Below are 25,891 nucleotides of genomic sequence, written 5' to 3' on the forward strand. Positions count from 1 at the left end.
ACATTATACTTAGTGAAATAAGCCAGTCCCAAAAGGACATATACCATATGTTTTCCCTGACCTGTGGTACTAACAGAGCACCTAAAAGATAATCTATGGAAGTGAACTGACACTTTGAGAAGACTTTGAACAGCCCTTGTCTTGACTGTTGAGAAACAGTTTTGTTTTTTCATGCTATTTGTTGAACACTTTACTTAGAATAGAGTTAATCTTCTGTGTATAATGTTAATTGAAAATAGATGTTAGTAAAAAAATAAGAATGGGAATGGAGAGGGAGGAAGAGAAAGGGTGGGAGTGCGGTTAGGATGGGAAGAATCACTGTGTTCCTAAAGTTGTATTTATGAAACACAAGAAGTTTGCATACCTTAAATAAAAGGTTTCTGGGGAAAAAAATAAAGGGAAGATATGATGGAGAACTGAAAAAAAAAAAAAAAATCCTGGTGACCTGGGAGATGTATTGTTCTGAAACAAAGACTGTTTCTATAAATGGAATAAAATGCCCCTGAACATTATTCTGCTTTGTTTCTAATGGTTCTGAGCATAACAAGTAAGCTCATGTGGTTCATTTAGTTGTGTTTGTATCATGATGCCAAAAAGACATGATGTTACCAAGAACCAAAGGAAAAGTTCACATGCAAATGGACAACCTGGTTATCTAGTTTAAGAATTAATCTCTCAGGTCTGGCACTGTGGCGTAGAGGGTTAAGCCTCTGCCTGCAGCGCCAGCATCCCATATTGGCACCAGTTGGGAGTCCTGGCTGCTCTACTTTCAATCTAGCTCCCTGCTGAAGTGCCCGGGATAGCGGTGGAACATGGCACAAGTGTTTGGGCTCTTGCATACATATGGGAGACCTAGATGAATCTCCTGGCTCCTGCATTTGGCCTGGCCTAGCCCTAGCCGTTACAATCATTTGGAGAGTGAACCAATAGATGGAAGACTTCTCTGTGATTCTGCCTTTCAAATAAAATAAATCTTAAAAAAAAAAAAAGGAAATAAAAGAATTAATCTCTGGAGTTGGTAAGTGTTAATACGTTTCCTTAAAGTCCAATAATTTCTGGTAGAATGCATGAAACTCAATTTCTAAACCCACAAAGGTCAAAGTCACAAATTCCCCTTTGAGTCCTAATTTGCTTATTTAGATATCATATACAACAATCTCAGAAGGAAAAATGTTTTAAAATTGCTAAATATGTTAATGTAACCTACACAGAAAGGTAAACATCACATTTTATTAAAAATATGTATTACATATAGGAACATAAAGTTATATAGGACACGGGATGTTAGAGGCTCACATAGTCAGGAAACCAACCATACAAGCAATTAATTGTGTATGAAATGTGCTTTACATAGCAGATAAAGCCACTGCCTGTGATCCTGGCAACCCAAATGGGTGCTGGTTCTGGCTGCACCACTTCCATTCCAGCTCCCTACTAATGCACCTAGGAAAGCAGCAAAAGATGGCTCAAGCATTTAGGCCCCTGCTCCCACATGGGAGAACCAGAAGTTCCTGGCTCCTGACTTCAACTGACCCAGCTCTAGCCATCACGGCCATTTGGGGAGTGAACTAGAAAATGGAAGATATTCTCTCTCTCTTTCTGCCTCTGCCTCTCCTTCTCTGTAACCCTGACTTTCAAATAAATAAATCCATCTTACAAACAAACAAACAAACAAAAAGAATGTGCCTCAACAAAAAGTAGAAACAAGTCAGTAGGTAGGGCACCTAACACTTGGAAACCTTTGTGAATGCCTCAGAGAGGGGGTGACTTTAAAAAAAAAAAAAAAAAAGGATTTGTCTATTTATTTGAAAGGCAAAATTACAGAGAGACAACGAGACAGAGAAAGAGATCTTCCATCTTCCGGTTCATTTCCCAAATGGTCCCAACTGCTGGGGCTGGACCAGGCCAGAGCCAGGAGTCTGGAGCTTCTTCCAGTTCTCCCACGTGTGTGCAGGCGCCCAAGAACTTGGGCTATCTTCCGCTGCTTTCCAAGGTACATCAACAGGGAGCTGGATCAGAAGCAGAGCAGCCGAGACTTGAACCAACTTCCCTATGGGATGCTGGAACTGCAGATGGCGGCTTATCCCACTAGGCCACAGCACTGGCCTCCAGGCAGTGACTTTTGAGCTGGGTCTTGAACACGTGTGGGAACTGTCCATATAAAGCAGAGTCCCTAGAGGCCATTTCCAGCCTGGCCAAGTGACATGGAGGCTCAAAACAGCATGGGATGAGGGGAATAAAGACCAGAATGCCTTATGACCCACACTAAGACATCTGGATTCTTCCTACAGAGAGCTACAGAAAAATTTAAATCTAGGCAACTTACCTGATCAGATTTTAGAAGCAACTCTTGAACACATGAGAAACTGGAGGCAGTGGTTGCTTCTACTTTTTAAATTCTGTATTGATTACATGTCCTCTCTTCCTCTCCATGTATATAGGCTATGCAATAGTGCAGGCAGAAATGAGGAGAATCTGAATTCAGGCAGTGGCAGAGGAAACAGGTGACGAGAAGACAGATTCAACAGGTCTTAGAGACTGATTAGGATATAATGCTGCCAGACTAGAAACACAGGAATTAGAAGCAGTTCAGAAAACTGAGTGAAAGTGAGGACAAGTTCAACTCTGTATATGTTCAATATGTGGAAATAAGATCTAGAGTTGCAGAGAATGTTTTAGTTGCAAATATGGATTTGGAGTCATTGGAGTATTCAAAGGTATCTGAATCACCATGGATAGAAGGGTAAAAAAAGACTAACGTTAAGATTCTGGGTAATTCAACAAACAAAGCACAGAATAAATAAAAAGCGAAGGACATGGAAGAAGATGGTCTGAGGACAGGAGCAAATGATATTCCGGAAACTAAGAGGAGAAGAGAGAGTTTCAAGAGTGGGGAGTAGAACACAACTCCAAATGTAGTCAAGTGGTCAAGTAGGATGGACGCTAAAGAAAAAAAGTCATTCATTTTGGCAAATCTGAATTGAGTGATAATCTTAAGAACTGCTCAGTATAGCATAACTCAAAACAAACAGACTTTTAGCAGAGGGTCTAGTAACTATGCCCATTATTCCAAATCCTAATACTTTACTGGGTCAGTGTAAATACAACTCACCTTCCTTTTCTCAATGACTCACTCAATAGAATGACACTAAGAAGGAAGACTGGTACATCAACAAGTCAGATCTGTTCTAGCAAAAAAGTGAGACTGAAGTGGAGGAGAACGAAGGCATGAGAAGCACGTTTCACCTGTGGCCTGGCTTCTGCCTCAGCATCTGAGGAACACCCTCACAATCCCACAATATAATAAGCAGTGACTATGAAAAGAAGGAAACAAACTCTTGAAAGCAGAGAAAGGCTAAGCTTAAAGCTTGAGAGTTGATTTCCCTTCCCCCCAGAAGTATAGCCCAGGTCAAAGCAACTTACTCTCCAGTCTAAGGGCCTCCGAATGTCTCCCTGAATTCTCAACAGAAAGCACAGGGTCCTCCTCTGCTCCCTTCTCGGACGGCTCCTCGTAAGTAGCATCTAGTGACTGTGCGTTGTCAAAGTATTTCTGCTTGTCGTGGCTGTTGTCCAGGGTTTTCTCATGACAATGACCTCAAAGACAAGAGACACACAGCACATGAGAAACATCTCTCTTACGTAGTTCCACACTGCAAGGTGCCAAAATATTAAGAGGTAAAAGGTGACAATGCTAATTTTTCTCCAGCAGAATGCACAAAAAACAGTGAGCCTGGAGGACCCAAAGCAGATCATTATTGTGATTTAGGGTTTTACACTGAAGTTCAAGTTATAGCTGCTATGGTACTGGGTTGGTGCAAATACAACTTATCTTACTTCTTTCAATGAGCTATTCAATAAATGACATTAAGAAGACTGGTACATAAATGAGTAAAATCTGTTCTAGCAAACCGTGAGTGAGTATTTTGTTTGGGAAGGCATAAACAACAAAGATCAAGCCCTAAGACCTTGTTCCATTCACAACGGCTATGAACTATTTCCTTTAAGTTAAAAATATCATCAAAAAGTTTTCTTTTTGTCTTTCAAAGGTAAGAAATGACCAATTAATACCTGAATAAGGCTTAGATAAATAATTTATGGCAGAGGAGTAATAATATTCTTACACTGAAGCTTAAAATGAAATATACCAGGCCAGTGCTGTAGCGTAGGTTAAGCCTCCACCTGTGGCGCCAGCATCTTATGTGGGCACCAGTTACTGTCCCAGATGCTCCTCTTCTAATCCAGCTCTCTGTTTATGGCCTGAGACAGCAGTGGAGGATTGTTCAAGTCCTTGGGCCCCTGCACCCACGTACGAGACCCAAGGAAGCTCCTGGCTCCTGATCAGCCCAGCTCTGACCACTGTGGCCACTGGGGAGTGAACCAGTGAATGGAAGACTTTTCTCTCTGTCTCTCCTTGTCTGTCTGTGATTCTGCCTCTCCAATAAATAAAATCTTAAAAAAAATGAGATACCAAAAGGTGAGGGATTATAAAAAATTAAAACCCAAATAACTAAAGGAGGATGATGTCAGAGAGTTCACATTTAAGATTACAACATAATAAAGGCACCTGTTTTTCTTCTGGAAAACAAGTTCTAATTGTGTGTATAAAAATTTACCTAAGCATAAAATAGCACAACTTGAGTGTAATCCTGGCACTCTTTGATATATACATATTTTTTGACAGGCAGAGTTAGACAGTGAAAGAGAGATAGAAAGGTCTTCATTTTTTCTGTTGGTTCACCCCCAAAATGGCCCCCATAGCAGGCCGATCTGAAGCCAGGATCCAAGTGCTTCCTCCTGGTCTCCCACGTGAGTGCAGGGCCCAAGGACTTGGGCCATCCTCCACTGCACTCCTGGGCCACAGCAGAGAGCTGGACTGGAAGAGCAACCAGACAGAACTTGGCACCCCAACCAGGACTAGAACCCGGGGTGCTGGTGCTGCAGGTGGAGGATTAGCCAAGTGAGCAGTGGCGCCGGCCCTCTTGATGTATTTTTTGACATGTACAGTAAGACTAACCTCTACTATAATTTTACCAAATGAGTTGAAGGGTTTTGATTCTATTAAATGTTAATGTAGACAAACATTCCCATTATTTGGTTTTATCTAATGTTCAATCTCTGGGTAGGGGTATGTGTTAGTAGTCTAATAGGTCTGCTGTGGCAGGGACCTGGTTATGATATTTGTCTCTCCTCTGAATGCCAATGGTAAATGCCAGTTGATTTAGTTCACTGAAGAGGTGTTGTCTTACTCCCTTATGCGCCATCTATACTGTCATTGAGAATGCATATTGAGTGGAAGGCCACGGCTTCCCTATTAGAGGACAATACTTTGGATAAGAATGTATGAGTACTGCCCTCCTCTACTCAGCAGAACATTCCAACATTTTACAACACTCATTTTTCAGAGAATGTTCTCTCAAAGAGATAGATGGACCCAATCAAACTACAAACAATGTCAGTACAAGAAGTCTCTCTGTGGATTCAAGGACATCCTTTTGGATTCCTTAAGAAATTACTTCTCGTAAGATTTCCCTTCACAGACTGAGAAAGTGTGATGAACTCAGAATCTTCTTGCAATTCTAATGAATTTGGAGTAAGGAGGTCACATGTGTAGGGTGTAACCTTCCATTTGCCAATTCTACATTATCACCTATTTGAGGATACCAAATAAAACAAGGCTACATTGCAACAGAATTCTTTGTTTCAAGAGTTTTAGCAGTCGGTTCCAAGATGGTGGAACAGGGAGGGAGCTTACTGCTCTAGCCCAGGAGAAGATAGTTTAAAAAAAGTGGAGAGAGTGTAGTCTCAGGGAAGAGTTGGGGAAAAAATGGCAGAGGAAACTCTACCAAAATTAGAGGGACATGGTAGACGTATGTGGAGGGCCTGGGTGCCCAGGCTCGGACTGCAGCAGCCAAGAGTTATGCACCAGCACTGGAGAGCGAGGTGAGACCAGAATGCAGCAGCACAAGCCACTAGCGAAAAAGCGGCAGGAAGAGCCTAGAGGGAACCCGGCCTGGAGCCCTGTGGGGGGAAGTGTACCTGCCAAACTAGAGGAGGAAAAAAAAAAAAAAAAAGGACAGAACAGACACATTTCTCTCTTCCCGATCACTTTACAATGCTTCTGCAACAAGCCGATAGAGTGGGTGCCATTTTGGACATTTGTAACAGCTGCACCAGGTTGTGTCTGCACTGGACAGCCAGCCAAGTGGAGACTCCTGACTCTGGAGGGGGAGAACTAACAGGGAGCTAGGAGCCTGTGACTGTGTGAGGCTTTTGTACCAGGACTGTGAAAAAAACCAGGGTGTGTGGGAGGACTCATGGTGTGGCTGGGACATTGAGCAGTCTCAGTGGGAGATGCTACAAGCTCGGGGGTTCCTGGTTACCTGGTGAGAGACATTGGTGGGGAATCTGAAATTACACTGAGGACTGCGCAGATCGTTTGTGTGGTCCTTGGGACAGAGTGTATGAATATTATACTCACTGGGGCTAGCGCTCAGGCACTGGTCTCCATTGAGGAGAGGAACAAAAGCAGTGTTAAGAGGAAGTTTATAGAAACAGGTGCCTACATCAAGAAACTGGAAAAGCACCAAATAATTGAGCTATCAATGAGTCTCAAAGATCTAGAAAAACAACAGCAAACCAAACCCAAAACTAGTAGGAGAAAAGAAATAATTAGAGAAGAAATCAACAAAATTGAATTAACAAAATAACAATACAAAGGATCAGCAAAAGGAAGAGCTGGTTTTTGGAAAAAATAAACAAAATTGACACACCATTGGCCCAACGAACCAAAAAAAGAGAGAGAAGACCCAAATCAATAAAATTAGAGAAAGAAGGGAAATGTAACAACAGACACCGCAGAAATAAAAAGAACCATCAGAAATTACTACGAAGAGCTGTATGCCAATAAACTGGGAAACCTAGAAGAAATGGATAGATTCCTGGACACATACAACCCACCTAAATTGAGCCACGAAGACACAGAAAACATACACAGACCCCATAACCAAGACAGAAATTGAATCAGTAATAAAGGCCCTCACTACAAAGAAAAGCCCAGGACCAGATGGATTCACTGCTGAATTCTGCCAGACATTTAAAGAAGAACTAACTCCAATTCTTCTAAAGCTATTCAAAACAAATGAAAGAGAGGGAATCCTCCCAAATTCTTTCTACGAAGCCAGTATAACCCTAATTCCTAAACCTGAAAAAGATGCAACAGAGAAAGAGAATTACAGACCAATTTCCTTGATGAACATAGACGCAAAAGTCCTCAATAAAATTCTGGCCAACAGAATCCATCAGAAAGCTCATCCACTCAAACCAGGTGGGATTTATCCCTGGTATGAAGGGATGGTTCAAAATTCGCAAATCAATCAATGTGATACACCACATGAATAAACTGCTGAACAAAAACCATATGATCATCTCAACAGATGAAGAGAAAGCATTTGATAAAATACCACACCCTTTCATGATGAAAACTCTAAGCAAACTGGGTATAGAAGGAACATTCCTCGACACAATCAAGGCAATTTATGACAAACCCACGGCCAGTATCATATTGAATGTGGAAAAGCTGAAAGCATTTGCACTGAGATCTGGTACCAGACATGGATGGCACCCTCACTACTGGTATTCACTATAGTCCCGGAAGTTCTAGCCAGAGCCATTAGGTAAGAAAAAGAAATCAAAATGATATAAATTGGGAAGGAGGAAGTCAAACTATCCCTATTGGCAGACAACATGATTCTTTTTACAGGGGATTCAAAAAACTCCACTAAGAGACTATTGGAACTCATAAAAGAGTTTGGTAAAGAAGCAGGATATAAAATCAATACACAAAAATCAACAGCCTTTATATACACAGACAATGCCATTGTTGAGAAAGAACTTCTAAGATCAATCCCATTCACAATAGCTACCAAAAAAAAAAAAAAATCAAATACCTTGGAATAAACTTAAGCAAGGTTGTCAAAGATCTCTTTGATGAGAATTACAAAACATTAAAGAAAGAAATAGAAGATACAAAAAAATGGAAAAATCCTCTATGTTCATGGATTAGAAGAATCAATCGAATCAGAATGTCCATTCTCCCAAAAGCAATTTACAGATCCAGTGTGATACCAAATAAATACCAAAGTCATGCTTCTCAGATCTAGAAAAAAATGATGCTGAAATTCATATAGAGGCATAGGAGAACTTGAATAGCTAAAGCAATCTTACACAAAAGAACAAAGCCGGAGGCATCAGAATACCAGATTTCAAGACAAACTACAGGGCAGTTATAATCAAAACAGCCTGGTACTACAAAAACAGATGGATAGACCAATGGTACAGAATATAAACATCAGATATCAACCCAAACATCTACAACCAACTTATAACTGATCAAGGAGGTAAAACCAACCCCTAGAGCAAGGACAGTCTATTCAATAAATGGTGCTGGGAAAACTGAATTTCCACATGCAGAAGCATAAAGGAAAACCTCTACTTACACCTTACAATATTCATTAAAGATCTAAATCTATGACCTCACACCATCAAATTATTAGAGAACATCACAGAAACCCTATAAGACATTGGCACAGGCAAAGACTTCTTGGAAAAGACCCCAGAGACACAGGCAAAGTTAACAAATGGGACTACATCAAATTGAGAAGAAATAGGAAAGTGAAGAGGCAACTGACAGAATGGGAGAAATTATTTGCAAACTATGCAATTGATAAAGCATTAACAATCTGAATCTACAAAGAGATCAAGAAACTCTACAACAACCAAACAACCCAGTTAAGAGATGGGCCAAGGATTTAAACAGACATTTTTAAAAGAGGAAATCCAAATGGCAACGGACACAAGAAAGAATGTTCAGCATCACTAGCCATCAGGGAAATCTAAAAACCACAATGAGGTTTCATCTCACCCTGGTTAGAATGCCTTTCATATAGAAATCAATAAAAAACAAATGCTGGTGAGAATGTGGGGAAAAAGGGACCCTAATCCACTGTTGGTAGGAATGCAAACTGGTACAGCCACTGTGGAAGACAGTTTGGAGATACCTCAGAAATCTGAATATAGTCCTACCATACAAGCCAGCCATCCCACTTCTCGGAATTTACCCAAGGGAAATGAAATTGGCAAAGAGAAAGAGCTATCTGTGCCTCCATGTTTATTGCAGCTCAATTCACAATAGCTAAGACATGGAATCAACCTAAATGCCTGTCAATGGAAGACTGGATAAAGAGATTATGGGATATGTAGTCTATGGAATATTACACAGTGATAAAAAAATGAAATCCGGTCATTTGCAACAAAATGGATGAATCTGGAAAACATCATGCTGAGTGAAATAAACCAGTCCCAACGGACAGATGTCATATGTTCTCCCTGATCTGTGACAACACACACAGCACCTAAAAGGAAACCTGTAGAAGTGAAATTGACACTATGAGAAGCAATAACTTTTTTAGCCCTTGTCCTGACTGTTGAGGAACAGTTTATTATTTGATTTTTACTATTTTATTTTTCTACTTAATACTATTGTTCGAACTCTTTACTTAACACAGAATTATTCATAGGTGTTTAAATCCAATTGAAAATTGATCCCAGTAAAAAATAAGAGTGGAATAAATGAGGGAGGATATGTATAGTTTGGCACACATTCCATGGACTTATCCCTAAGGTAAAGCTAAAAACTTGCCATGGGACTCCAAATCGCATTAAGCTGGGTGGTACTAATGCCATCTTACATGTTAAAGTGATCATTTTAAGTGTGTAACTGATCATATAGATAGAATTAAAAGTCAAAGGGATCACATAAATAAGACCAAGTGTCTTATTGTCTAATAACAATAGATAGAATTAAAAGGGAGAGAATGATCCAACATGGGAAGCAGGCCACACAGTAGACTCAGAGTGACAAATGCCCTAGACAGCACTCTGACCCACAGAATCAGCCCTTAAGGCATTCGGATCTGGCTGAAAAGCCCATGAGAGCATTTCGGGCATGGAAAGCCAAGACACTGTGGCAAAAAATGATCTACATGAAGGATCTCTGTGAGATCCCAGTGGAAAGAAGGGGCCATCAAAGAAGGAGGTACCTTTCTCTGATGGGAGGAGAACTTCCACTTTGATTATGGCCCTGTCTAAATACTGACAGAGTTTGTGGACTCCAAAGGCTTCCATAGCCTTGGCAGCTCATGACAAGAGTCTTGGGTGATCACTGATGTCATAAATCAGAGTGTCAATTGTTAAATCAACAACAGGAGTCACTGTGCATGTAGGACCTCTGTCCTTAATGAGTTGTACTATGAGAATCAATGGTAAAACTTCGGTTTATCTCACTGCAAAGCTTCTAGGCTTTCCATGGGTCAGTGTTACCTCTGGCAGAGAAAGTAGAGAAGGAAGCATTCTAGCAAAGAATAATAATATGCTGGGCAAAAATAACAGGAACTGGAATTCTCATTTATGTGTGGGAGGGTGGGGATGTGTTTGTGTGTGCACACGGAGGGTTAATGGGGAAGAAGTCATTAGTAATGGTAGTTGTTTTCTTTCTCCAGATTCTTCTGTGACAGGACAGAGGCTACTGATTTGCCTCCACTTCTGTTTCACCATCTGGTAGGTGCAGTTAAGTACAGGGAAACTATGTGTAAGAGCATTAAAAGAAAATAGACTAATAACGATAAACAACTCAGCATGCCTGATTAACTACCACTTACCATGAAGAACATCACTTCTCAGAGGAATCTCTTAATTGGGATACACATAAACAAAACTTAAAAGTAGAGAAGAAATAATGATGACAATCATGATTTGATGGTGCTGATGGAAGCATTTTTTTTACCTTGATACAGACTCTGTAAAACTTAAGGTTACAAAAGCAAAGGACAAACCTTTAACATTGTAACTCAGTGAACTTTTATCTTCTATTTCCCTTGCACAACTTTTGCATTTCTTCTGTTTCTCTTCCACCCTCTTTCTATTGTAAAAATTTAATTAGTTTCATCTTTTTAAATGTCTACACTACTTACAAAATGTCTTACAGGTAATTTATAAGGTATGATGTGCACAAGACCCCCAGGCTAGAATTAATCTTCCTGCATGACCTCAAACCCACCAGATGTGCTCCTGGAGTAAGACTTGGCCATTTTAAGAATACCTTGCCCTCCAATTCTTGAAACTGGGGCCAGCATCCCTCAGAACAGGGATCAAGGAGAAGAATGAGGGAAAAGAAAGGAAATGAAAGGAACAACAAGGGGCTTTGGTAGGGGGCTTCTTGGAAGCAGACAGCATTAAAATGATCAAATAAACAAAATGCTTTAAGATTAGAATTGTTAATACTGACTTTGAGAGCTAAAAGCAAGCTGTTTTGGAGTGACTTGCATTAAACAGCTGAGTTAAACTGCTGCCGCCTGACTAAAGGGAAGTGAAGCACTTCAGAAAGGACGAGTTTCTGCTCTTTCGTCTACAGTGCAGGTCTGCTCCAGCTCAAAGAGAATGATAAACGTTGCCTACATGGAGAAATATTAGTTAATTTCCCAGAAGAGAAGATGTTCTTGTTAAAGAAACAAGGAAATATTGGAGGAGGGAAAATGGAAGGACGCCTGGAAAGGAGCAAGTCATCTTCCATGCATATGACTATTATTTTTTGCTGATGGCTTACACTAACCTTGAGAGGTATGACTTTTTCTTTTCTTTCTTTTTTTTTTTTTGTCCTTAAAGGAATACATGATTTAAATGAAATATTTTAGATAATAAGGTCCCAGGTGAAAATGGAAACACTTTTCTGAGCAGAATGCTCTGTACATGCCTGCAAAGCATTTAGCATCTAATCTAAATCCCGGCAGTTTGGTTTTTCTTAGAAGGAAAAGACTACCACATAATATCAACTAAGTATAAAACTCCAAGGATATTTCTGATTCTGGAACTGCTGTGACAGCCTAGACAATTCAATACTCTTTTCTTTCATTAGAGGACCTCCTGCATAAACTGGGTTATTAATACTAACTAATTTGTACTACAAAGGTATACAGGATGGGGAACTTAACTTTTAATATACTTTATCTCCTAAGGGATAAAGGTACAATTTATTCTATGGCTAAATAGCTTTTCAGAGTAAATTAAATCTTCAGGAACCCTTATCATTACTAAGGTTAGGGAAATCTCTTATTGTCACATATTAATTCTATTTACAAAGTTCTCAGGAGAATATTTCTACCTTCTAACAAAAGTTACTACTTACTTATCTAACTACTTGCTTTTTTTTAATTTGACAGGTAGAGTTATAGACAGTGAGAGAGAGACAGAGTGAAAGGTTTTCCTTCTGTTGGTTCATCCCCCAAATGGCCACTACTGCCGGCACGCTGTGCTGATCTGAAGCCAGGAGCCAGGTGCTTCCTCCTGGTCTCCCAAGCGGGTGCAGGGCCCAAGCACTTGGGCCATCCTCCACTGCCTTCCAGGGCCACAGAAGAGAGCTGGACTGGAAGAGGAGCAACTGGGACAGAACCGGCACCCCAACTGGGGCTAGAACCTGGAATACCGGCACTGCAGGTGGAGGATTTGCTTAGTGAGCCACGGTGCCGGCCACCACTTATTTCTTAAAAAGGCCTCCTGTCTTCTGAACTCCTAAGTTGGTTAAAAGATTCCTGGCTGGGCATCTTATGGCTCTTCAGGTTGTAATAAAAAAATGCCACAAGAGTGGTGGGGCATCAAAACCTGACTAAGAGCCAAGTAATTAAAGCTCCTCTCAATGACAAGACCACGTGGTTCTTTAAGCACAGTTAAGAGCTCAGACCAGTGCCATAGTACTTGAGTTCAAATGGTGTCTACTACATTCCAGCTCTGTAAAGCAGTTATTTTATTTACTTGAAAGAATTGCAGAGAGAGGTAAAGCCAGAGAGAGAGGTCTTCGGTTCCACTGGTTCACTCCACAAATGGCCACAACGGCCAGAGCTGAGCTGATCCGAAGCCAGGAGCCAGGAGCTTCCTCCCAGTCTCCCACGTGGGTGCAAGGGCTCAAGGACTTAGGTCATCTTCCACTGCTATCCCAGGCCATAGCAGAGAGCTAGATAGGAGGTGGAGCAGCTGGATCTTGAACGGGCGCCCATATGGGATGCCGGTGCCCCAGGCCAGGTCTTTAACCGGCTGTGCCACAGCACTGGCCCTGCAGAGTTATTATTAAACCTCTTTGTATAGGCCGGCGCTGTGGCTCAACAGGCTAATCCTCCGCCTTGCGGTGCCGGCACACCGGGTTCTAGTCCCATAGTCCCGGTCGGGGCACCGGATTCTGTCCCGGTTGCCCCTCTTCCAGGCCAGCTCTCTGCTGTGGCCAGGGAGTGCAGTGGAGGATGGCCCAAGTGCTTGGGCCCTGCACCCCATGGGAGAGCAGGGGAAGCACCTGGCTCCTGGCTTCGGATCAGCGCAGTGCGCCGGCCGCAGCGGCCATTGGAGGGTAAACCAACAGCAAAAAGGAAGACCTTTCTCTCTCTCTCTCTCACTGTCCACTCTGCCTGTCAAAAAAAACAAAACAAAAAACAAAAAACAAAAAACCTCTTTGTATATGTTTCCTCACCTGCAAACTGAGCTTAATAACAGCATCCACTTCATTAGTTTATTGAGAATTAAATGTAAAGAGGTGGTTTGCTGAATAGCTCCTAGTAGCCTGCCATTATTATTAGGGTTGTCTCTATGGAATTTTGCCATGCAGTTAGAAGTTATCCTATGTGTTTTTTTTTAAATAAACAAACAAACAAACAAAAAACACAAGGTCTTTTAGCTACAGCCAAATCAGAAGGTCTAGTATAAGCAATTGGCTTGTCGAAGTGATTAGAGATCTGCCTAATTTCTACTTTCATTGTGGGGGTGTGTGCCTGGGTGTGTGAAGGGGATACTGGAGGCAGGGCAGAGTTCATTTCTACCAATCTTGTGGAAGAAAATGGTAAATAATTCAGATTAAACTGTTCAAGTACGGAAACCCTAAAACATATGGTACATTTGGAAATCAGCCTCCCCGTCTGCTGTGCAATATCTGAAGGACATTTTAATTCAGTGTGAATTCATTCCTTACAACGTGAAAGCAGACTACAGACACCAGGTTAAGTTACACCAGCACTTACTTCTTGGCTGCTCAGTAGCTCCCTCTAGGCTGTTGGTCTTGCTTCAGTTCTCCAAATCTCTCTCCTTCCAACATACTTTTTACATTTTTTTACATACACAAATAAGAATATTACTCCTGGGGCTGACATTGTGGCATAGCGGGTAAGCCACTGTTTGCAGTGCCAGCATCCATAGTGATGCCAGTTCAAGTCCTGGCTTCTCTACTTCTGATCTAGCTCCTTGCTATTGCACTGGGGAAAGCAGCAGAAAGATGGCTCAAGTGCTTGGGTTCCTGCACCCAGGTGAGAGACCCAGATGAAGCTTCTGGCGTAGGCCTGGCCCAGTGGTGGTTGTTGCGGCCATCTGGGGAATAAGTCAGTAAATGAAAGACCTCCCCCCACTCCCTCACTCCGTAACTCTTTCAAGTAAATAAATATATATATATTTTTTTACACAGCATTATTCCTACCTTCCCTGTTCTATACTGAATTTCAGAGACACAAATAATAACTGTCTATTTTTTTTTTTTTTTGGACAGGCAGAGTTAGACAGTGAGAGAGACAGAGACAGAGAGAAAGGTCTTCCTTTTTCCGTTGGTTCACCCCTCAAGTGGCCGCTACGGCCAGCACACTGCGCTGATCCGAAGCCAGGAGCCAGGTGCTTCTTCCTGGTCTCCCATGTGGGTACAGGGCCCAAGGACTTAGGCCATCCTCCACTGCCCTCCTGGGCCACAGCAGAGAGCTGGATGGGAAGAGGAGCAACTGGGACAGAATCTGGCGTCCCAATTGGGACTAGAATCCAGGGTGCCGGCGCTGCAGGTGGAGGATTAGCCTATTGAGCCGCGGCGCAGGCAATAACTGTTTTGTAATGGCAGTTAGAATTTGAACTTGAACGCAAAGTTGCAGAGCTTAAAAATTTTGTGAACAGTGGGAAATTCTGAAGGTTTTCTACTATCCCTGCTCTAATGAGCTTATATTAGACTACAGTCTCCTTTCTCTGCCTTCTAGCCAAGTTATTTTATAGGAAGAATTGTGGTATATTCAGTTAAAATATAAGGTATCTGGATGGGTAATATGGACATCACCACGCTCTGAACAGATACGAGTGACTTTTTTTTTTAAAAAATTTTTGACAGGCAGAGTGGATAGAGAGAGAGACAGAGAGAAAGGTCTTCCTTTTGCCATTGGTTCACCCTCCAATGGCTGCCGTGGCCGGCGTGCTGTGCTGATCTGAAGCCAGGAGCCAGGTGCTTCTCCTGCTCTCCCATGGGGTGCAGGGCCCAAGCACTTGGGCCATCCTCCACTGCACTCCCTGGCCACAGCAGAGAGCTGGCCTGGAAGAGGGGCAACCGGGACAGAATCTGGCGCCCCGACCGGGACTAGAACCTGGTGTGCCAGCGCCGCTAGGCAGAGGATTAGCCTGTTGAGTCACGGCGCTGGCCTAAGTGACTTTTCATAGTATAAGTCTTTCTCCCTTTCTACTCAATTGCACTCAAAATTAAGCAGCTATGAAACTGATTTTTTGGGTAAAATGTAACTTTGAAACATGCAGGCCAGCGCCGTGGCTCAACAGGCTAATCCTCCGCCTGCAGCACCGGCACCCTGGGTTCTAGTCCCGGTCGGGGTGCTGGATTCTGTCCCGGTTGCCCCTCTTCCAGTCCAGCTCTCTGCTGTGGCCCGGGAGTGCAGTGGAGGTTGGCCCAAGTCCTTGGGCCCTGCACCTGCATGGGAGACCAGGAGGAAGTACCTGGCTCCTGGCTTCAGATCAGCGCAGTGCGCCGGCCACAGCACACCGGGAACAGTGGCCATTGGAGGGTGAACCACTGGTAAAGGAAGACCTTTTTCTCTGTCTCTCTCACTGTCCACTCTGCCTGTCCCCCCCCCCTCAAAAAAAAAAAACACAAAAAACAAAAAACATGCAAATGCTTCATTTCTTAATATAATTAATGGTACTTCATAACATTATTTCATGACATTTATTTCTTTAGTAAAATATCCACTGCTTAGAAAAGGCAGTAAAGTAAATTAATGTTAACAAAAGAGTATTTTTCAGATGCTCGTCACTGATACATAAACTACTTCAAATTTTACTGCAAAGCTTCTACCACAGCTGGCAGGTGGGGTCCCGGTGCCACCCGGAGTAAGAGGAAGAAAGAAACCTCACTGGGAACAGACACCTTCATGATTTCCATTTCCAGAGGTTGTAACAGAGTCCAGGAGACGTTTTAGCAAGAAGAACATCTATGGTGTGAATTCAAATTCTGCCTTAGCTAAAGCCTGAGTGTGTGAACCTGGGCAAATCAGTCTACTTCTTCGTGTCTAGGTTCTTTATCTGAAATGGAGAGATAAGCTGCTGTCCTGCTGTAAGGGAATTTTGGGAAACACCACTAATAAAAGCACTGCTTATGTAAGTATATAGAACTCTTTGCATCTGAGTGAAATCTAGGCTGCTTATGGCTACACCTGAGAGACAAATGAACTGTCTCACTTCCTCTGCTCTATGTTCTCTATTTGAGGAAGACAAAAGAAATTATTTCAATGGGAGCTGGCATTGTGGTGTAGCAGGTTAAGCTACCACATACAATATCAGCACCTCATATGGGCTTGGGTTTGAATCCCGGCTGTTCCACTTCTGATACAGTTCCCTGCTAATGTGCCTGGGAAAGCAGCAGAAAATGGCTCAAGTCCTTGGGCCCCTGCACCCACGTAGGAGATCTGGATGGAGTTTCAGGCTCCTGGCTTCAGCCTGGCCCAGCTCAGCCATTGTAGACAGGAGTGAACCAGTGGACGATCTCTGTGTCTCTCCTTCTCTCTCTGTAACTCTGCCTTTCATATAAATAAATCTTAAAAAAATTTAAAAGGGGGGTTGTGTTGTGATACAGAGTGTTAAGATACCACCTGTGACACCAGCATCCCCTACAGTACAGTTTGAGACCTGGCTGCTCCACTTTTGATCCAGCTCTCTCCTAACGCACCTGGGAAAGCAGTGGAGAATGGTCCAAGAACTTGAGACCCTGCCACTCACATAATAGACCCAGATGGAGTTACAGGCTCCCAGCTTGGCCCTGGCCCTGGCCCTGGCCCAGGCCCAGGCCCAGGCCCAGGCCCAGTAGTTGTAGTCATTTGGGAAGTAAACCAGCAGATGGAAGATCTTGCTGTCTCTCCCTCTTTTGTCACTCTTTCACATAAATAAATGAATCTTAAGAAACAAAGAAGTAATGGCCCTTTAGACTTGTTATTATTCAGCAATGTTGTTTTTTTGTATGGACACTGTGTGACACTTCATTACATGTATACAATGTATAATAATCAGATCAGGGTAACTGGTGTATCTATCGCCTCTGATACTTATCATCTCTCTGTGTTGGCAGCATTCAGAATTCTCTCTTCCAGCCACTTTGAAACATTCAATCAACTGTTGTCAACCACAGTTATCCTCCCCAGCTAGAGAAGATTAGAAGTTATTCCTCCTCTTTGCAGGAGGTTTTGAAGTAATGGTTATGTACTGACTGACCTTAAAATGCAATGTCAGATAGAAAACAGACCACATTAAAGACATAAAATCAGCAATCTCAAGTGTACACTGCCCTTCTCTCCTGGTGAGGTGAATGAATCAGAAGAGGATTTAAAATAAATAAAGAAAAGCGCGTGACCCCAAGTGTGCATGTCTTCCTTTTTTACTACGTATTCCAGAGTCGAGTCCACCCCAGGGAACCCTCTGTTCGCACATGGAAGGAGCGTCTGTTCTGCAGAGTTCAGAGTGGGGCTGGTTGCTGCGGGCTCACACTCCGTGCCTCCTCTCAGAACAGGCAAAGCAGGGACTGGCAGTGAATCTGGCCTCCTGGTCTGCCAGAGTTCAGAGTGGAGCTGGTCTGTGCATAGGAAGTCAAGTCCGGGCTGACTGAGACAGATACCATGATGTGTACAGGTTGTTTTAGAAATGACTTCAGTGTGGAATCAATGCCCAGGCAGCTATAACTTCCTCCAGAAATGTGAAGTATCAGATTTCATCTCTAAACAGGGAATTTAAACATCCCTTAGATGTTTAAAGAGTTTTCTACGAAGGAATTGTATTGAAAAAAACAATCAGCTGCCACAGCTCTTGTTGTCAGAATTTTCAGTTTAGATTTCTGGCTTCCTTCAGCCTAGGGAAATTTTCTCAAGCAAGAACACTGAAGAAACAAAGCCAACAGCCTTCTTCAGACTTAGTGATGTACCCATAGGTGTCAGTTTTCAATGAGAACCAAAGGGACATTTATTTGTAATGCCCACTGGAAAGAGTGGGGTCTGGGGCTGGGAGAACACAGCTGCCTATCAGATACGTGAACTTCTAGTGGGTGAGATAATGCTAATCCCTTCCTCTTCTCCCTCCATAAAACATCATATGTACATGTGCATCTTGAGTGGGTAACTGGACATATTCAAGTTAATTACTCTTTTATTACTGAGGTGTCCTGAGTAGTTCAGACTCAAAATGTCATCATGACTGACTGTAATACATTCTGTTTGCTCAGTACTGGGAGGAGGACATGGAGAGCACGGTGGGAGAAGGGATGAGAATGAAAACAGGACTGGAGACAGAAAAGTCTGGGATCAGAGAGTCTTAGATGTACACAATGAGTACGGCGCAAGCCCCAGAGCCAAGGGAGAGGCACAGCTGAGCTGCCTGGTTACAGGATCACCCACGATCAGAGGCTCAGGTAAGGCAGGTGGCTGAAGCAGACCTTCAAGGACGCATAAGACTGGCATTCCGGGGGTAGGGAGAGGAGCTGCAGGAAACATGTGCACACACAGAACTAGGAAGCAGAGCTCCATATGTAGCGCAGAGAAGAGGACCCCCCCCCCACTGCTACCCCCACCCCCCCGCCGGCATCATGATACACCAAGCTTTTACTACCACTGCCACAGACTTGACAAAAACAAGCAATATTACAGTTCTTAGGTTTGTCAATGAGCTTAAATTCAGCTTATCTGTTTGCACCAGACTCTTGTAACGAGTCGCTTGGCTCAGTTCTGAGAATAAGCCTACACACAGATGGGAGGAGGACTCAGATTTCCTAGTCACCCACAATATTGAGGGTTTGCCATTTGCCTCGCTTGTCTCCTGTATCACCTGAGCACTAGGGAAAGGACTCTGGTAGGAAAACCAACAGATTTTAATTCTGGTCCTGCCGCACAAACTACACAGAGAGAGATGAGCAGTGGGGAACGTCAGGTTTCACCATCTCCCTGCACCAATGCTAATAAAACCTCAAAGGCTGCTTGGTCTGTTTTACTCTTCAGGTGAAGTGAATTATAAGCATAGTATCTTCAAATCAGAATCCAGGATTCTAGTTATTCCATAACTGATTAGAACTTGAGTCCAGTAATATCCCAAAAGATCTAAATAACAAGGTTAACAGCAAGGCCTAGAACTTTTCTTTTCACTGGCATACATATTGACTATAATATTTACAACACGGTTTAAAAAACATACTGAGCTCTACTTGTGCAACCATGTCTAAGGTTTTAGAAAAGTAGCCCACAGGTTGCTTAACAGGTTCCAGATCCTGAGTTAACCCTCCTAAGGTGACTAGCAATGCTTTGTTTTCCTCCAGATACCTAGTAGCTAGTTTTGCTAGGAAGTTAAGCCAATGTACAAGACATGGTTGCACAAGGATGGCCTCACTGCCTAATGACAATGGCAGCAGCTGCCTTGCTTACAGAGGAGGTATCTAGAATTACACTGGGGCAAGATATCACCCTTTATACCTCACATCAAATAAATTCTCTATTAGGGCAAAAGGGCTCTCACTGGCTCACAGATAGTAGAATACTAAAATATCAGGTCCTCTTTCTAGAAAACCCTCAGGTAAAAATAAGGCATTGCTCTACTCTAAACCCAGTTACTTTAATGCCAGTTCCAAGGGAAAGTGGTCCCCTCTACTCCTGTACTGAGGCTATAGACTTGATTTTTGCCAGCACAAGGGACCTAAAAGACAGCCCCCTAATTAACGCAGATGAGGTTTGGTTCACAGACAGAAACAGTTTTGTCAGACAGGACCCGCTTCTCAGGGTATACAACAGTTACAGCATGGAACGTTATTGAAGCATGCTCTGCCCCCAGGAACTTTTGCTCAGCTAGCAGAACTGATTGCCTTAACCAGAGCTCTAGATCACACAAGGGATTTGTAAGGCATCTTCACTCTGCATGGAGACCTCAGTCTTCTGGTAAGACTAAAAGCTGTCGAACTCCAAATGGTCATCAGACAAGGCTTCCAGCCCATTCCACTGGACAACCTGAGCAGCCCCCTGGACCGAGCAGCACAGTCTTTCCAAGGCCACTGTCACACACCATAAGACAGATAGCAAGAGGAAATACCCAAATCTCCCTCGACGCCCACATGCCAGCTTTGAAGAAGTTACAGAAGACGGAACTCCATCCATAATCCCAAAAAGAATTTTGGGTATTACCTCTTGAGGGGGGGAATGTTAGGTAGGTAGTTAGTTATGAGCTTATATGTGTGTAACAGGCCTAAAGAGAAGACATCTATGTCCAGCATACGCATCTGCATCTCAAAGTCATCCCCATAATGTTTCAGGGGCAGCCTGGCCCTCACATCCTGCCCTGCCCCCTTCTGCCTTCCACAATCTCCCAGGTGCAGCCCAGTATCTGCATGTCAAACACCCTGCTCCCTTCCTCCAGGTCTGATAACATTTGCATCCATAAAGTCCTTTGTTTCAGACCTTCAAGAGAAGTTTTTCTATTTACATCCAAAAAGCCCTTTGTTCCAAGAGGAGCAGAGGTGGGGAAGCAGGACCCATCTCCTTAAAAACCCCCAGCCTCAACTGGACTGCGCGCTCAGCTCTCTGCATCTTTGCTGAGCCGCCCGCCTGGCCTGGTCAGGTGTAATCTCTCCACTCAACATGTAACCTGTAACCTCCCTCCTCCCCCCCCCCCCCCCAGTCTCTCAGACTCTGTCTGGAGAGGTGCCCATCCGTTCTTACAGATGTTCCTTCCTAATAAACCTTGCTGTTTTACCTCCCACTAAAAAAACAAACAAACAAACATACTGAGATCTGTGTCTCAAATACATAAATAAGTATTTTAAAAATTCACAGCAAATAAAGAGGGGTGAATGTCTGAACAGTTAAGGCACCAATTTAAGATACCAGCAACTCATATTGGAATCCCTGGTTTGAGTCCTGGTTCTACTCTACTCCAGTTCTGCTTCCTCTTCTTTTTTAAAAGATTTTATTTATTTGAAAGAGTTACAGAGAGGTAGAGACACACAGAGAGAGGTCATCCTTCCATCTGCTCACTCCCTAAATGGACACAACGGCTGGAGCTGAGTCAGTCTGAAGCCAGGAGCCAGGAGCTTCTCCAGGTCTTGCATGTGGGTGCAGGGGCTCAAGGACCTGGGCCATCCTCTGCTGCTTTCCGAGGTGCATTAGCAGGGAACTGGATCAGAAGTGGAGCAGCTGAGACTCAAACTGGTACCCATATTGGATGCCAGCACTGCAGGCCGGGGCTTTAACCCGCTGCACTACAGCACTGGCCCCTCTGCTCTGTTCTAATTCCAGCTTCCTGCAATGCATATTCTGGGAGGCAGTGGTGATGGCTCAAAGCAGTTGGGCTTCTGTTACTCCCTTGGGAGAGCTAGGTTGCGGTCCTGACTCCCAACTCCTGGCTTCAGCTTGGCTCAGCCCCAGCCACTGTGGGCATCTGGAGAATAAACCAACAGATGGGAGTTCTCTGTTTCTCAAACAAATAAAAATTCACCCCAAATCCCTCAAAACCTCATAGAAAAACCACACTGAAATCTGTCTACCAAGGAACGTCTGTGTATTTCAGGAACAAAGTTCCCACATTCCCCGACTGCAGCTCCCACTTCACAGATGTGGGCTGAGAGGCACTGTGTTTGGTACATACCTACCAAAACCTCAGTACCAGAAGCCAGTGCAACAGCACAAGTGAAAAGTGCAGGGCACTCACCTTGAGTGGCCACTCCACACATAGGCAGCACGGGTTCCAGGATCTCTTAATCTCTTCCATTTTTCATATTCATGGTTTTTAACCAGTGTTACTGTGATAGAGGTGGCAAACTTATTCCTAAAACACATATTAGGTTTTTCTCTAGCTATACTTCACATCATCAAGGAGAACAAGATGCAGCAGGAATCAGAAGTCCTGCTCATGCCACAGGCCTTATCAATTGCCAGTGACTTCCAGCTCTCTCTCCCTCCTGGGATTGGTATGTGTGCTACTATCCATAATCATCACTCTGGATATCTGTGAACTGTCTAGGTGATTGGGCAATGCCTGACAATTAAGGAGGCTTAAACTGCTTTGAGGATGGCAAATTCTGAATGACACATTTAGGCCTATTCTTATAAAAAGCAATTAAATAAGAAGATGAATCCAAAGCCATATTCTTTCAATAGCAACTTCAAGATCATAACTAAACAAGGTTTGTAGATTAAGGAAAAGGAACTATTACTGAGGTTTTCCCAAAGAGCACAATAACTTAGTATGAACGTAGTAACAACTACAAACAATAAAAGAAAAAGGGAGAGAAAAACCCAAACCAGTCTATACATGCCCACGTGTATGTGTCCACATGTAAATGACAGGCAGCCTCAGTCACTTGATTTCCACACCTGACTAACCTGTGCCAGGTACTGCTTTACTTCCACAAGCCAGGGAACTAAGGAAAGACTGTCCAAGGTCTTAATTGTAAAAGGGGTCAAATACTTGGTGGTCACTGTTTTACAAAAATATTCCAGAGATGGGAATTTGTCTCAGCTGTGTCACAGTACATATAAAGAATGTTCTGAGACACAAATCAGCTAAAAGAAAAGTTTGCAAAGAGCCTGTTTTATCAATGAAGAACAGACTTTGCTTGTGTGCTCTTTTAATGTAAGCAGTATTTCTTTTTTTTTTTTTTTTTTTTTTTTTTTTTTTTTTGACAGGCAGAGTGGACAGTGAGAGAGAGAGACAGAGAGAAAGGTCTTCCTTTTGCCGTTGGTTCACCCTCCAATGGCCGCCGCGGTAGCGCGCTGCGGCCGGCGCACCGCGCTGTTCCGATGGCAGGAGCCAGGGGCTTCTCCTGGTCTCCCATGGGGTGCAGAGCCCAAACACTTGGGCTATCCTCCACTGCACTCCCTGGCCACAGCAGAGAGCTGGCCTGGAAGAGGGGCAACCGGGACAGGATCGGTGCCCCGACCGGGACTAGAACCCGGTGTGCCGGCGCCGCAAGGCGGAGGATTAGCCTGTTGAGCCACGGCGCCGGCAGCAGTATTTCTGAGTAGGGAAGAGTAATGTAAATACTTGCTACGTGAGATGGCAAAGCTTAAGACCATATACCTGAAATATCTCCAAGAACATCTAGAATGACTAAAAACTGAAAATTGAAAAAGGAATTGGATGACATCCAATTAATTCACCCAACTCATTATACTCAAATGTGTCTAGGTCAGTCCCTTAGTTCCTACCAGAAGGCTGAAGGACAACTGCATTTTGTTACAACTGTTACCATATTAAAAACAGCTTGTTTAGGGGCTGGTGCTGTGGTGCTGTTAATGCCCTGGCCTGAAGCGCTGGCATCCCATGTGGGTGCCGGTTCGAGACCCAGCTACTCTACTTCCCAGGCTCTCTGCTATGGCCTGGGAAAGCAGTGGAAGATGGCCCAGATCCTTGGGCCCCTGCACCTGTGTGGGAGATCTGGAAGAAGTTCCTAACTCTTGGCTTTGGATCGGCACAGCTCCGGCCATTGTAGTCAATTGGGGAGTGAACCAGTGGATGGAAGACCTCTCCCTCTCTCCCTCTCTCTCTCTCTCTCTGTATGTGTGTGTGTGTGTGTGTAACTCTGACTTTCAAATAAAATAAAACAAAATCTTTAAAAAAAAAAAATAACCGGGGGGAGTTACATAAAGAGATGGATACCATCCTGTTCCCCCTCCATATTGTTTGGTTGGTGTGCACAATCACTTTGCGACGTGAGTTCAGGAAATGACAGGACGCTCTGGGCACAGAATGGAGCCTATACAAAAAGAAAGATGCTTAAACACAACGTCCCTACCCTCTCAGTAGATGAGTGGTCATGAAATATGATTAATAATGCCTTCCAGTGGGTGTCTCACCTCTACATAGAGTATAAAGAACTATGATGGAAATGTAAAGTAATGTTTAAAAAATACAACTGACTTCCTTTCGGACACTTGAGAGTAATCCTAACACTGGCACCCAGCATTTCTACACCTCAGGTGTTAAGTTTTGTAATTCATAGAGATAAATCTGTAATTTATTTGCAAGCTGATAAACATTAGATTCCATAGCCTAGAGACAAGCTCCAGAACCTCCACAGCCTGAATGCCTTCAAGTGCTAGGGAGATGCCCATAGTGACAGATTAGTGGTTGCCCTTGGTCTCAGTCCTCTGGGAGTATCAGAGCCAAGTCTGCAGTGATTCAGCTCCAGTGGCCTGGTGAAACAGAACAGAACCACACGCTTTGTGTGTATTACACACTGAGGCTGAGGAGACCCTCCTGATAAGTGCCCCACTTCTGCAATTATCTATTAAAATTTTTCCATTTTATCTCAAACATGATTACTTTTGTTTCTAACAAGCAATTTTTTAAAAAAAGCTTTTCTTTTTTTGTATCCTATTATAACATGTTTTCAAATGGTATACTTTCCTGTTTTTTTTTTAAAGATTTATTTATTTATTTGAGAGGCAGAGCTACAGAGAGAGGGAGAGACAGAGAAAGAGGTTTTCCATCTACTGGTTCACTCCCCAAATGGCTGCAACAGCTAAACTGGGCCAGTCTGAAGCCAGGAGCCAGGAGCTTCCTCTAGGTCTCCCCTGCAGGTCTATGGGCCCAAGGACTTGGGCCATCTTCTACTGCTTTCCCAGGCCATAACAGAAGCTGGATTGGAAGTGGAACAGCCAGGACTCAAACCGGCACCCATATGGGATGCTGGCACCACAGGCAAAGGCTTAACTTACTACACCACAGTGAGGGCCCCTTCCTGTTTCTTTAAAAGTTATTTTAGTCCCTCAGTGACAGGATGAAATAATGAGTTACATTTTAGAAACTATGCTAAGAACTCTATTGATAAGTCAGTTATTTAAAGAGAGCTCACTTACACATTTACATTGTTCTAAAATTTATTTGTGTCGTTTTAATGTAGCTATTCTCCCATTTTACAGAAAATGCTTTTGATGAAATGAGGTTACCAATGACTTTCTAGACAGTTAAACCAGACCTTCTCATACTTCACTCATTTACAAACTACTGTCAAGATTTTTCCACAGGTATCAGTATAATTATCTTCATGGTTTTCTTTAAATGGCTTCAGTTTATTTTTATTTTTTTCATTTATTTTTTTAAACAGTGAGAGAAAGAGACAGAGGGAATGGTCTTCCTTCCGTTGGTTTAGCCTTAAGGGAAAGATCAGTACCACTTTTTATAAAGGTTTGACGTGCTACATATTTTTTCCTAGTGTTCATTAAAATAAACCATAAATAATACAATTAAAGTGCCACCTAAAAGCATGTATATTTCTAACGACATCTGTGCCATACCCTAGCAACCAACACAGGACCTGCTAACTGACATCTTCTTCCTCCCCAAACCTCTGTTCTGCTGCCCCTCAGGACCCAGCTGCCTCTTGGTTCTCCTGCTATCTCTCTTACCTCTTTCACTGGTTCTGTTTCTTAAATATTTGCATTTTCTAAGATTCTAGGCTTGGCATTTTCTTCACACCCTATGCGTTTTTTCTGAGGGGAGAAGAGGCATCATCAAATGAATATGTGTGCTG

At 43.1% G+C, this 25,891-nt stretch overlaps 1 protein-coding gene across 3 annotated transcripts in view; it reads right to left on the bottom strand.

Annotated features, from left to right (window-relative positions):
- TTC17 (tetratricopeptide repeat domain 17) overlaps positions 1 to 25,891 on the bottom strand; it is a 150,517-nt gene that overhangs the window by 52,397 nt on the left and 72,229 nt on the right. For 2 of the 3 annotated variants that reach the window (XM_062196280.1, XM_062196282.1), the window contains exon 17: positions 3,424 to 3,594. The exons of the other annotated variant lie outside the window; for it this stretch is intronic. In XM_062196280.1, the coding sequence (XP_062052264.1) occupies positions 3,424 to 3,594 (171 nt within the window). The remainder of the gene's footprint in view (positions 1 to 3,423; positions 3,595 to 25,891) is intronic. 3 annotated transcript variants of the gene reach the window in all.

This window comes from Lepus europaeus, chromosome 7 (assembly GCF_033115175.1).
Source record: "Lepus europaeus isolate LE1 chromosome 7, mLepTim1.pri, whole genome shotgun sequence".
NCBI lineage: Eukaryota > Metazoa > Chordata > Mammalia > Lagomorpha > Leporidae > Lepus > Lepus europaeus.